This window comes from Myxine glutinosa, chromosome 1 (genome assembly GCF_964187855.1).
Source record: "Myxine glutinosa chromosome 1, kmMyxGlut1.1, whole genome shotgun sequence".
NCBI classification, from domain to species: Eukaryota; Metazoa; Chordata; class Myxini; order Myxiniformes; family Myxinidae; genus Myxine; species Myxine glutinosa.
This window is the reverse complement of record NC_136261.1, coordinates 404,346,078-404,360,284: the sequence shown is the minus strand read 5'-3', so window position 1 is coordinate 404,360,284 and position 14,207 is coordinate 404,346,078. Positions and strand designations below refer to the sequence as shown.

Below are 14,207 nucleotides of genomic sequence, written 5' to 3'. Positions count from 1 at the left end.
AACCTTCCAGTTTGTGGTCCGACCTGAACCTTCTGATCCCTCCTGCCAATCCACCCTTCATTCCCCATTCGTGTGAGTCTGTCTTCGTTTGTTCTGTCCTGGGTTAAGTAAGACTGTTTATAGGTAAGCTAATTTGCACTGTTTCTTCATCTTCTGTAAATTATTTTATTATCTTTCCTTCTCCTTGGTTATTTTTGGTCTTGTAAATAATAGTAATAAATTATATTTGTTCTTCCTACCTTCGTCTTCTTCTTCACATTCGGTCACTTTCGTGATTTCCTTCATTGAATACCTGTGGCACGATTTGGCCAACGTTCGGAGTCGGGTTTAGTCCTGTTAATGGCTCGAACTTCGGGTTGCTAAAACCGCTCGGCAACTAGTCCATCTAAAACCGGCGTTTGAGTGGTACTTGTCTCCCTGGGCTGCGGAGGGACGGATAAAGGTATTCGGGATAAACCCTGGACCCATAACACTGATCCTTTCCATCCCGCGGGAGAGCGTTACAAGTACCAGGACCGGGGAGACGGCCAGCTTAACAGGACAAGGGGCTAATCACCCCTTGCTAACGGGAGAGCCGTCCCCCATATCCGTAACAATACACACACACACACACACACACACACACACACACACACACACACACACACACACACACACACACACACACACACACACACACACACACACACACACGTTACATATTTATGTGAATGTATGTGAATTACTATTCAGGTCTTTGCTTATCAATGTGTAGTCGATTAAGGGTTGTTGTGATTAAAGGGTCAGGAGCCCTTCTGGGAAAAAGGAGACCGGAAACGGAAGAAGAAAAGACACGAGGTCCGGGAGAAGCGACGATTCTTCTTCTTCCTCGCCCAGCTCCGAGGAGAGTGGGGATCGAGATTGAGCAGCGTGGAAAAGCTGCGTTCCCCAAGCCCGTCTGGCGAGAGGAGTTACCGGGACGTGTAACTACCCTTTTGACACGTCAAGTTGCCGTGGGTTCGTGCACGGACCCAGCGTCCGGCACAGTTCGCCGCACCGTCTACAAGGACATGTACGGGTCGCACTTTGGGGCCTCGCGCACGTTGCAAGCGGCGCTTGCTTTGCCCGCTTCGCTTGGCCAGGAGGGGTGTGCTGCAGCCGTGGTTCCCGGTATGGTACGTGGCCGGTGGAAGCACGTCCGCCCGGGGTTCGTTCAACCGCCCGTGTGCGGCGAAGCCGACCATCATCTTGGTCAGGAGGGGCCCAGAGACATTGTGAGGGACAGAGACCAAAGGGGTCGTGAGTACCCAAGGGGTCGGGAGTGGGGAAAGGGGACACACGTATGTAAGATGGCCATCTTAATCATCTCGGGGATTGATTGTCGATTGTGGATTGTTGATGGTTGATTGCTCGGGGAATATATCATTGATTATTCCGGATCCTTGGTGTGGGGTTTTTTCTTGGTTGGAATTCATATTGATTGCGTTACGAAAGCGCATACATAATAAATCTTTCTGGCGGAGTTCTTCTCACGGTCCGGGGGTCACCGAGACCAGGTAGTCACCGGGAGGACCACTTAACAGAATTGGGGGCTCATCCAAATTACGATTTGCGGATTCGCAATTGGGTCTACGTCCGGGATCTAAAATTGTATAAAATAATATTTTTATTAATTAAAATTTATTAATTAAGTATTAATTGGTAAATTTTTGGGGAAAGTGGGGTAAAGTCTTGGGTGAAGGTTAACAGGTGTTAACGATAGGCACCATGGCGTTTGTGGCATAGAACTTTGCGGTAACCCCGAGTGAGGCACAGTTCCGAGCGTTACTAAAGTCGGACCTCTTGAAATTGGCCAAACATTTTAACTTGGAGGTCCGAACTAATTTGAGGAAGGCAGAGTTGCAGACCACGGTGATACAGTCTATGGTGGGATTAGGAACATGGGACGAGTTAGCCTGGCAGTGGCTACCCGAAGAACCAGAAGATGTTGAGCTCCGGAAACTGGAGTTGCAATTACGGAGCCAGGAACGGATCAAAGAAGAAGAAAGGAAAGCAGAAAAGGAAAGAGCAGAAGAAGAAAGGAAAGCAGAAAAGGAAAGAGCAGAAGAAGAAAGGAAAGCAGAAGAGAGGAGAGAAGAGAAACAAGCAGAGGAAAGGAGAGTGGAACGAGAACTCCAGGAAAGGTTAAAAGAAGAAGAAAGGAAAGCAGAAGAGAGGAGAGAAGAGAAACAAGCAGAGGAAAGGAGAGTGGAACGAGAACTCCAGGAAAGGTTAAAAGAAGAAGAAAGGAAAGCAGAAGAGAGGAGAGAAGAGAAACAAGCAGAGGAAAGGAGAGTGGAACGAGAACTCCAGGAAAGGTTAGCAGAAGAAGAAAGGAAAGCAGAAAAGGAAAGAGCAGAAGAAGAAAGGAGGGTGGAACGAGAACTCCAGGAAAGGTTAGAAAGGATGAAAACAGAGGAAAGGAAAGCAGAAGCAGAGGAGAGGAGAGCTGCAAGGGAACTCGAAGCAGAGGAGAGAAAAGCGGAAAGGGAATTGAAGGAATGTGACATGGCGCTTCAGCAAGAAATTAAATTCAAGGAGCTGGAGTTAATGAGAGAACGGGGAGAGGTACCACCCTTGCTGACGGGGTCGACACCTAGCCAGAACACCTGGGATGTGGGCAGACATGTGAGGCTGGTTCCACCCTTCAGTGAAAAGGAAGTCGCTAAATTTTTTCCGCACTTTGAGAAAGTGGCTCGACAGTTAAACTGGCCGGAGGTGGCCTGGACCATACTAGTACAAAGTGTGCTGGTGGGAAAAGCTCAAGAGATTTATTCGGCGCTACCAATGGACCAATGTACAGATTATGAGGTATTGAAGAAGCACATCCTCAAAGCCTATGAGTTGGTTCCGGAAGCTTACCGGCAAAAATTCAGGAATGCCAGGAAGAGGGAGAGGAGAGTGAGACCCATGTGGAGTTTGCCAGAGTGAAAGAAAACATGTTTGATCGGTGGTGAGTCAAAAGGAGTCGGGAAAGACTTCGAAACATTGCGTGACTTGATCCTGGTGGAGGAATTTCAACAGTGTGTCCACGAGGACATCAAAGTGTACCTGCAGGAAAAGAAAGTACCAAAGTTGTGGGACGCAGCCACCATGGCAGATGATTATGCCTTAACACACCGGATAGGGGTCCACAAACCTAACTCCTCGCCTAGACTTCAGCAGGGGAGTTATGGAACACCCGGTGCGGAGAACGACCTTACATGGCGGCGGCCTCGAGAGGATTATGGGGACAATGCGGATACCCCACCTGTTCGAAATCAGAGGGCTGCGGGCCCAAGACAAACTTATATTTTGGGGGGCCCGAGGCAGACCACAAGTTTTTCCTCCGGGCCTACTTGCGCTTTTTGCAAAAAACCTGGACACTTGATGTCCAGTTGTTACCGCATGAAAAGGGAAGACCCAGAGCGGAGTCCGACTATTACCACTCCGAATGCGATGGCAAGCATAAGAAATCGCCCACAGAAGAGTTACCGACCATTTATTTATGAGGGGTTGGTCTCACTCAAGGGAGACTTGACTTTCCCAAGACCGGTTAGGGTTTTGAGGGACACAGGAGCCCATCAATCCTTAACGCTTGAAGGCATTTTGCCATTGTCAAAGAGTACAGCAACGGGTGATAGTGTTCGGTTACAAGGGATCGGTGGCTGTGTTAGTGCCCCACTTCATGTCATCCATTTGGAATCCGATTTGGTGTCAGGACCGGTCACCGTCGGTTTACAAGCCACGCTTCCTGTAGAGGGAGTATCTGTGATTATTGGGAATGATTTGGCCGGGGGGCAAATTTATGGTAACCCGAGGGTTGGTAAAGAGCACAGCAGGGAAAATAACACCCCACCAGCTCGGGATGGCGACGAAAGTTCCAAGTTATTTGTAGGGGGACTGAACTTCAACACAGAGGAAGAAGTTCTGACCTCTGTCTTCAACAGATATGGGCCGCTGGTGGAAGTGCGGGTGGTAAAAGACAGGGAAACGCAACGGTCAAGAGGGTTCGGCTTTGTCAAGTTTGCAAGCACAAGAGACGCCAGGGAGGCAGAGAAGAATTGGAATGGTAAGGATTTGGAGGGTCGGACCATAACAGTAGGGAAGGCATTTCGTAGGTGTCGAGAGGTCTACAGAAGAGGACAACTTGGCAGTAGTTTTGGGGTTGGCAGCAGCCGATATTACTATGGAGGCTCCCAGAGTTACGGCACCTCCCGAAAAAATGAATGTCAGAGCATTGGCCGAGAAGGAGACCGCCAGTCAGGTAACGGCTGGGACAAGTGGTCCCACCGTAACTGTTAGGAGTCTGGAGAAGTTGAAGCACTATATATACGGGGGAGCCGCCGAGCCGGGGCTCCTACATGGACTAACCGTGAACGCCACGTTCTTAAAGGCGTCCAGGTAGTGAACTTTCCTCCCCGGACTAACCGTGAACTCCACATTCCTTAAGGTGTCCATGTAGGGAATACTCCGCTGGGCCTCCCGAAAAAGTGCTATAGAGAGGTTTAAATTTGGGGGCTTTGGTCACCACCTCTTAACCGTCATTCAAGAGAAACTAGAAGTGGTGGACGCTTGGTCCAGAGGGAATTAATCTAGGGGATTGTGTGAAATTTTGTTGCTTTATTTTTAAGTGACTAGGGCATGCCCGTACTATATATATATCTAAAATTATATCCCCCGCCTCTATTTACATGAAATGGTTTGGTCCATTCGCAAAGCCAAAGCGAACGGCTTGCGAGTACGGTGACAATCCCCCCACTCTATTTACATGAAATGGTTTGGTCCATTCGCAAAGCCAAAGCGAACGGCAGTTACGAATCGCAGTTACGATGAATCGCAAAGTAGTTTTAATTAGTTTTAAAACATAGTTTAACGGCAACATAGTTTGCCAACGTGAAATAAATGAATACGCTCTCAAATGTGCCGTCCGAGGCAGAGTCTGTTCGCCACGTTCGGCACACGTGATAGCTCGCTGCTCTCTGATTGGTTGAATCGTTTTTTGGACATAGCTCGGTAACTACTTCTCCGATTAATATGAAACCTTGAAAAGGCACATCCTCAGGTCCCCAGCAATATACCTGGCAAGTTTAAAGTATATCGGACCCGTGGTTGTCGAGAAACAGCGGTCACAGACATACAGACATACAGAGATTACTGGAATTATAGATAGATGACTGTGCCCGGGGGGAACTGATGAGTTGGGGGGGGGGGGGGGTGAGTTATCTGGTTTGTTTATCCAAGTTGGCCGGCAAAGAAAGTTTTCGCTGGGTTCAAACTTTCTTTCTTGAAGGGGGGGAGTGTTACATATGTATGTGAATGTATGTGACTTACTATTCAGGTCTTTGCTTATCAATGTGTAGTCGATTAAGGGTTGTTGTGATTAAAGGGTCAGGAGCCCTTCTGGGAAAAAGGAGACCGGAAACGGAAGAAGAAAAGACACGAGGTCCGGGAGAAGCGACGATTCTTCTTCTTCCTCGCCCAGCTCCGAGGAGAGTGGGGATCGAGATTGAGCAGCGTGGAAAAGCTGCGTTCCCCAAGCCCGTCTGGCGAGAGGAGTTACCGGGACGTGTAACTACCCTTTTGACACGTCAAGTTGCCGTGGGTCCGTGCACGGACCCAGCGTCCGGCACAGTTCACCGCACCGTCTACAAGGACGCGTACGGGTCGCACTTTGGGGCCTCGCGCGCGTTGCAAGCGGCGCTTGCTTTGCCTGCTTCGCTTGGCCAGGAGGGGTGTGCTGCAGCCGTGGTTCCCGGTACGGTACGTGCCCGGTGGAAGCACATCCGCCCGGGGTTCGTTCAACCGCCCGTGTGCGGCGAAGCCGACCATCATCTTGGTCAGGAGGGGCCCAGAGGCATTGTGAGGGACAGAGACCAAAGGGGTCGTGAGTACCCAAGGGGTCGGGAGTGGGGAAAGGGGACACACGTATGTAAGATGGCCATCTTAATCATCTCGGGGATTGATTGTTGATTGTGGATTGTTGATGGTTGATTGCTCGGGGAATATATCATTGATTATTCCGGATCCTTGGTGTGGGGTTTTTTCTTGGTTGGAATTCATATTGATTGCGTTACGAAAGCGCATACATAATAAATCTTTCTGGCGGAGTTCCTCTCATGGTCCGGGGGTCACCGAGACCAGGTAGTCACCGGGAGGACCACGTAACACATATATACAGTAATACCCCGGCCTACGTCATTAATTGGTTCCATAAGCCGTGACGTAACTCGGTTTTTTACGTAAACTGGGCGTAATGCCTTTTAGCTCTTTCACGAGCCTCGTTGTTGTAAAAAAAAAAAAAAAAAAAAAAAAAAAAATAGATATATATATATAACTATCGCCGAAAATGAAAAACACCGAAAATAACTCGCGAAAGTATATAACTATCGCTCAACCTCAAAGAACACTACAACCACATTTTAGTCATATTTTTTAATGAGTAATGAACACAATTAATAAATGAATTTGTAAAGAATAATAAATAAAACTAGAACTGCCACTTTAAAACTGCTGGCAGTGATGACCGGTTTACTCGCACCCACTTTTGATACAACCCCACTTTTGATACAACCCCACAACACAACACAACACAAAACACTCCCCACCCACCCCTAACACACACACACACACACACACACACACACACACACACACACACACACACACACACACACACACACACACACACCCAACCCCCCTTCCTCCACACGCACACACCAACCCCCCCCCCCACATACACACATATCCACCCCCCCCACACACCCACACATATCCACCCCCCCCCCCACCCACACACACACACACATATCCACCCCCCCCACACACCCACACATATCCACCCCCCCCCCCACCCACACATACACACATACATCCACACACACGGACATCCACACATCCAACCCCTCCTCCACCACACGCACACCCCAACCCCCCCCCACACACCCACAAACACACACATCCACATACACACATCCCCCCACCCCCATCACACACACACACACACACACACACACACACACACACACACACACACACACACACACACACACACACACACACACACACACACCCCTCCACACACACACACACACACACACACACACACACACACACACACACACACACATCCCCCCACACACATCCCTACACCCACATCCCCTCACACACACATCCCCTCACACACACACACCCCCACACACACACACACCCCCACACACACACACACCCCCACACACACACACACCCCCACACACACACACACCCCCCCACACACACACACCCCCACACACACACATCCCCCCTTCAAACACACACCCCCCCACACACACACCCTCCCGCCACACGCACCCTCCCCCCACACGCACACCCCTCCACACATACACACACACACACACACACACACACACGCGCACACGCACACACATCCAACACCCCCTCCTCCACACGCACACCCCAACCCCCCCACACATACACACATATCCACCCCCCCCACACACAAACACCCCCACACCCCTCCCCCCAAACGCACACCCCTCCACACCCCCCCCCCCACCTCCACACATACACGCACATCTGCCCACCCCTCCAAATGCACACCCCCCCCCCCCGCACACACACACACACACACACACACACACACACACAAACACACACACACACATTCCCCCTCCCCCCAACACACACTCCCCTACACACTCCCCTACACACACACACACACACACACACACACACACACACACACACACACACACACACACACACACACACACACACACACACACATTGCCCCTCTCCCCACACACCCTTCCAACACACACACACACACACACACACACACACACACACACACACACACACACACACACACACACACACACACACACATATCCACCCCCCCACCCCCCACACACACATATCTTATTCCACATGTGGAGTACTTGACAATGAGCCATGTTTCAAATGTTTCCATGGAGCGGGGTCGGAGATATAGAGGGGCAAGTCTTTTCAGTTATTGCAAGATGGTGCCTTTACCGCTGACCTATGACGTCATAATTATCATTAAAATATTCATCAGGAGGAGGCGCTCCGATGGTGAAAATTTGTATCAATCGGACCAACGATTGCTGAGAAAATGAATTTTTAAAATGCAGACACGGCACACGTATGGCATACGGCACAAGTGTGGCACACGGCACACGGCACACGGCACACATACTGCACTTGTACGCACCCAATTGCTTAACCCCGCCTTTCGCTTCACGAGAGCAGGGCAATAAAGGGAGTGGGAGACGAGAGGGGGAGGGAGAGAGAAGCACAACAGTGGAGAACAGGGACAGCAGTAGATCTGTCAAAGGGAGACAGGTGTGGGTTGGGGTGGGGGAGTGCTACAAAACAGATGGACACGACTCGGACTTTCAGGAAAGAAAAACGGAATTTGAAAAAGGTGGATTTGGGTTGTATTAATGAGTGTAGTGGAGATCATGGTTTTGGATGGGGGAAGATTAGAAATGTTGGATAAGAGAAGACAAGAGATAGCAAGATGGTGGAAAAGAGAAGATAACTGCACATAGATGGTCGATGTCCAAACTGCAGTTACTGAAATTTAGTTAATTCCAACTCAAACCTTTATTTAGGTTTTAATAAACATTTCAGATTTACATAATTATTTTCTTCAGAAGAAAAACCAAATTGTTGTTGGGAAAAAACAATTTCCACATTTTGTTTGTTTTAGCGACCATTGGGTTGGAATTTGTTTTCGAAAGAACATGTTTTGTTGAAAGAAGGCAACAAGTTCCATCAGGAATGACCCAATAGCAAATTTTGAGGATTTCCTTTCCATTTTGACCCGTGATGCTATATCCTGGGGCGATGGCAAGGGAGGCGATGGGAGGGGAACAAACACCAAAAACAGATTTGACCAGACACCATCAGGATCTGGAGGAAGGAGAAACTCCTGGGGTGTGGTGGAGAGAGGGCAGTGCAGGAAGAGTGAGGAATATAGTTCTCATATAGAGAGCAACTTTGTCAGCACGATGAGGCTCAGGTCTATCATACCAGAGGAGGGAGTAATCAGGGAAAGACACTAAGGAGCCAGAGATGTCTTCAAAGAGGAAAGTTCTGCACAGTAGATCAAGCCTGGTTCGTTAGAAGCAACTTGTATGGAGAGATCAGTCAGGTATGAGCGAATGTCGCAAATGTTTGAGGTCCATACCATTAAAGAGGAGGCATCAGGTACAAGAGAGGGGATGGTGGGGGAGGGTAGGTTGAGGGAGGGGAGGGGGAGGTAGTGAGAGTTGTTGACATTGTGTCAGATTGCAGAAGAGCAAGGAGAGAAAGCAGGATGAGCAGAAGGAGAACAAAAGGCTAGGTGGTGATGGGTTGAGGATTTGTGAGAAAAGGAGGTGTGACAGCGTCAGGGAGGAATTAGCATCTGTATGGTTCTGATTGACTGACAGTTTTGCTGACAACTGTGGTTCATCTAGATTCTAGATTCATCTTATACTCCAAATCGATGTATCTCTGAATGAAGGAAAGAAAAATGGGGAAACTAGCCAATTTGACTTGCAATTCACCTCAAGAGGTACGCTGGAATACACGGTATTCTGAATTCAAAAGATTATGGGCTGAATTTACGAAAAGTGTTTTAGAATTAGACGCGTGGAGAAACACTCTTGTGCGATGATCACCAGTTCAAAGTTAGTCGCCAATCGCCGAAGAGTGATGATCTAAAGCGTTATCAAAACCTAAACATAAGCGTTTAAATAACAACAAAACTTTAAATGTTGGCAACCGCATGTTTAAGAGTGTGTTGAAGGCCTTGAAGCATGCATTGCAAGACTTGTAATTGGTAGTTAACATGGGATGGTGAATATCGTATAGATGTGTTAGGAGTGCCTGAATTAGCCCAAGAGGAGGAAGAGGATAGTAATAGGGCAGTTCACCGACGTGCATTGAGAATCATTTAGGATAGATGCAACACTCTGAAAAAAATATGGCAATATTAAATTTATCAAGCATTAGAATCTCAAAGGAATCATTTTGGTCGCTGCTGAATCTTGTGTAAGATCACTTGGATCAACCTAAGATGAGGAGCAATGTGCTGAATCCCCTTCAACAATTGTCTGTGACGCAGCCATTCTATGCAAGTGCATCGTTTAAATTGGATGTTCGAGATATGTGTGGTGTGCCACAGGCTAATCAGATGTTTCGACACGTACAACCAATTGGCTGTTTATCTCCATTCACGAATTGCAAAACGCTGTGGCATGTACAACGATGTTTTTGATCGCGTTTAAGGTTTACACGTTTGTTAGCAAGATGCTCACGAAGTGCTGTTCGTAAATTCAGCCCTGAATGGTAATTCTGGAGGTTTCTGCTTACCAGTTGTAGAACAGGCAGCACTGCCATTTGTCAAAGGAACATCTGACTCTTCCTTCACAAAAGCATATCTCAAAGCTTCAGAGACAGCACCATCGTTGTTGTTTTGTGTGCATTCCACTTTCACAGGATAGATTTCACCTGCATACAATTCAGTGTCAGCCTTTTGCAGTACACAAAGTTTAAAACTTCCAAATATAAATCAGGTCAATAAGACATTTATTGAGTCGAGGAAAAGGATGATCTAAATATCACAGAATCACCACACCGTTACAGGACATTTGGTCCACGTCTTCACTGCAACCTTCACCCAGCACATGCATGAAAACTAGATGGTATTCATGGAATACTTAACCTGTGCAGTCTTGAGAAAGATTTCGTGCAAACCAACTCTTCTGTTTTTTTAAGGTTTTTTTTTTTGGGGGGGATCCAATATGGCTGCCAGACCATAATCCATGTAATCAGAATACACACACACACACACACACACACACACACACACACACACACACACACACACACACACACACACACACACACACACACACACACACACACACACACACACACACACACACACACACACACACACACACACACACACACACACACACACACACACACACACACACACACATATTGTTGCGGATATGGGATTTGGCCTCCATCCATATCCGCTTGTAAATATTCCCCTATTTCCCCAATACTCCCCAACTATCCCCAATCCCCCATTCCCTAGTCCCATTGTCTGTAAACAACACTCTGTAGCCCCGACCTTCCCCTTTTTTCCCTATTAAATGTCGTGCCCAGGTTCACCGCATCTCACGTAGACAACTATAGGACCTCTTGCTAGTTATTCTTAGTCTATGTCAGTTAAGGACTCGTTTCCATCAATTCTGACTCTTCGTTGCACCAGAATGTGATTGTATGGCACCGTTAGTAAGTTTAGGACCTCCCAATACCTCCCCGCATCTCTTCCTCATGGAACAACAACACCAACAACAACAACAGCGGCGGCGGAGAGGCGGGGGCGCAGGGAGTGTGCGTCCTCACTCCGGCTTGGTGAGCCGCCATTGAACATGTGCTCCGACGGGGTTACCACGCAGGGGCTCACTGTCAGCTCCTCGTCAAGGGCGGAGCCCGGTAACCCCCCGCACCCAATAAGAAGCGGCGGACCGATTCCATCTGGGGCGGAGCTAACGAGCCGAGGGCGTGTCACTCCCCGCTGGACATGCGCAGGAAGACGGAGGTGACGTCAGATGCGCCTCAGCTTGAAGAGAAACGGACGCCACCTCCAGCGCTGAGAAAATACCTCCCCGCCTCTCTGGACCGGACCGGGTCGATTCTGCCCCTGAGCCAAGGTGCACCTTGAGCTATCGACTGCCTGCCCTCCCCTGCCATCAATCCCCGTGTGAGTAAGTCTTGTCCCATTTGTCTGTGGTCTGTCGGGAATAAGATAAGACCATGTATAAGTGCCCATCTTACTTTGCTTTACCTCTTGTCGTGTAATCTAACCGTTCTGCATAACCAATATTATATCCTCCTCCGGAGGTCTTGAGAACTGTACCCCTTGTGTCGTTGCCTTAATCCCAGCCGTTGTGTCCTTTTCCTTCATTGATTTAGCATAGCGCGATTCGGCCAACGTTCGAGTGTAATCGGGTAACTTGTGCGAACACGGCGGCCATTCCGCTCGGCCCACCATAACATCTAAGTCGTGTCCGTAACAATATATATATTGTTATGGATATGAGAATTGTGTTTAATTGTAAAATATCACCCTCCTTCCTCCATTTGTTGTGTATAAAGGTCAAAGGTCATTCCCGGAGTTATTCCATATACCACACGTAGCCTATCATAGATTTCCTCCTTGTTCCGTAGTTATCTCCTTATTATGTGTTCTAGGGCATGCCCGTACTATATATATATCTAAAATTATATCCCCCCCCCCTCTATTTACATGAAATGATTTGGTCCATTCGCAAAGCCAAAGCGAACGGCTTGCGAGTACGGTGACAACCCCCCCCCCCCTCTATTTACATGAAATGGTTTGGTCCAAAGCGAACGGCTTGCGAGTACGGTGACAATCCCCCCCCCCCCTCTATTTACATGAAATGGTTTGGTCCAAAGCGAACGGCTTGCGAGTACGGTGACAATCCCCCCCCCCCCCCCTCTATTTACATGAAATGGTTTGGTCCAAAGCGAACGGCTTGCGGAGTTTGGTAAAGAAATCGCCATAGCGTGCACAAACGTGCAGGAAAGCGAAAGAATCGCAAATTAGTTTTAATTAGTTTTAAAACATAGTTTAACGCCAACATAGCGGCAACATAGTTTGCCAACGTGAAATAAATGAATACGCTCTCAAATGTGCCGTCCGAGGCAGAGTCTGTTCGCCACGTTCGGCACACGTGATAACTCGCTGCTCTCTGATTGGTTGAATCGTTTTTTGGACATAGCTCGGTAACTACTTCTCCGATTAATATGAAACCTTGAAAAGGCACATCCTCGGGTCCCCAGCAATATACCTGGCAAGTTTAAAGTATATCGGACCCGTGGTTGTCGAGAAACAGTGGTCACAGACACACAGACATACAGAGATTACTGGAATTATAGATAGATTAGATTAAGGCTCTGTTCCCATTAGTTAATACTCCATTGCACCGAATCAAGTAAGGATAGCTCCCCTTCAATGACATTTTCCAGCCGAACTCTCCCTCTCTGGGTAACGAAGCTTAACAAGCGTGGGGTGCGCGGCTCCTCAACTGGCCTGGCTTGTTCGCCGCTATGATGAAGATGTGCTCCGTGCTCTGTTTGGACAGGAAGGGCGGGGTCGCCGGGAAGAGGCACGCCCAGGGCGCGCTACGAGGGGCGGGGTGTTCAGCCCCATGCCCAAGTAAGGACACAAGCCCGTGGCTCGCCATGAGGGGCGCGCCGTTCGACTCTCTGCCCAAATAAGGTAGCAAGACCATGCCATTGCCGTATAAGGGCACGAAACAGAGTGCGGAGGAGGGCAGTACCGAAAACTGAGGAGGGCGTGTGAGTCCCGCGCTTGAGAGAGAAGGAGAGATATACGTGCGATGATCGTGAAAGCAGCAGATTGAGGGAGAGAGACGCGTGAGACAATTCCGAGGGAGGAAAGGACCGCAGCAGAGGACAAAAGAGCCTGAGGCGTGTCAAGGGAGGGCGAGCTACGTGTGCCGCTGCCGCCCTGCTCGCTCCCAGCCCGGGAAGGACCTGCTTGCTGTGCTCCCTGCCAAAACCTTCCAGTTTGTGGTCCGACCTGAACCTTCTGATCCCTCCAGCCAATCCACCCTTCATTCCCCATTCGTGTGAGTCTGTCTTTGTTTGTTCTGTCCTGGGTTAAGTAAGACTGTTTATAGGTAAGCTAAGTTGCACTGTGTTTCTTCGTCTTCTGTAAATTCTTTTATTATCTTTCCTTCTCCTTGGTTATTTTTGGTCTTGTAAATAATAGTAATAAATTATATTTGTTCTTCCTACCTTCGTCTTCTTCTTCACATTCGGTCGTCTTAGTGATTTCCCCATTGAAAACCTGTGGCACGATTTGGCCAACGTTCGGAATCGGGTTTAGTACTGTTAATGGCTCGAACTTCGGGTTGCTAAAACCGCTCGGCAACTAGTCCATCTAAAACCGGGGTTCGAGCGGTACTTGTCTCCCTGGTCTGCGGAGGGATGGATAAAGGTATTCGGGATAAACCCTGGACCCATAACCCTGATCCGTTCCATCCCGCGGGAGAGCGTTACAAGTACCAGGACTGGGGAGACGGCCAGCTTAACAGGACAAGGGGCTAATCTCCCCTTGCTAACGGGAGAGC

General features: G+C 48.7%; 1 protein-coding gene across 4 annotated transcripts in view; it reads right to left on the bottom strand.

The window, feature by feature from the left end:
- LOC137417120 (uncharacterized) overlaps positions 1 to 14,207 on the bottom strand; it is a 121,757-nt gene that overhangs the window by 38,108 nt on the left and 69,442 nt on the right. For all 4 annotated transcript variants that reach the window (XM_068102893.2, XM_068102904.2, XM_078770402.1 and 1 more), the window contains exon 4: positions 10,381 to 10,518. In XM_068102893.2, coding sequence (XP_067958994.2) covers positions 10,381 to 10,518 — 138 coding nt within the window. The remainder of the gene's footprint in view (positions 1 to 10,380; positions 10,519 to 14,207) is intronic.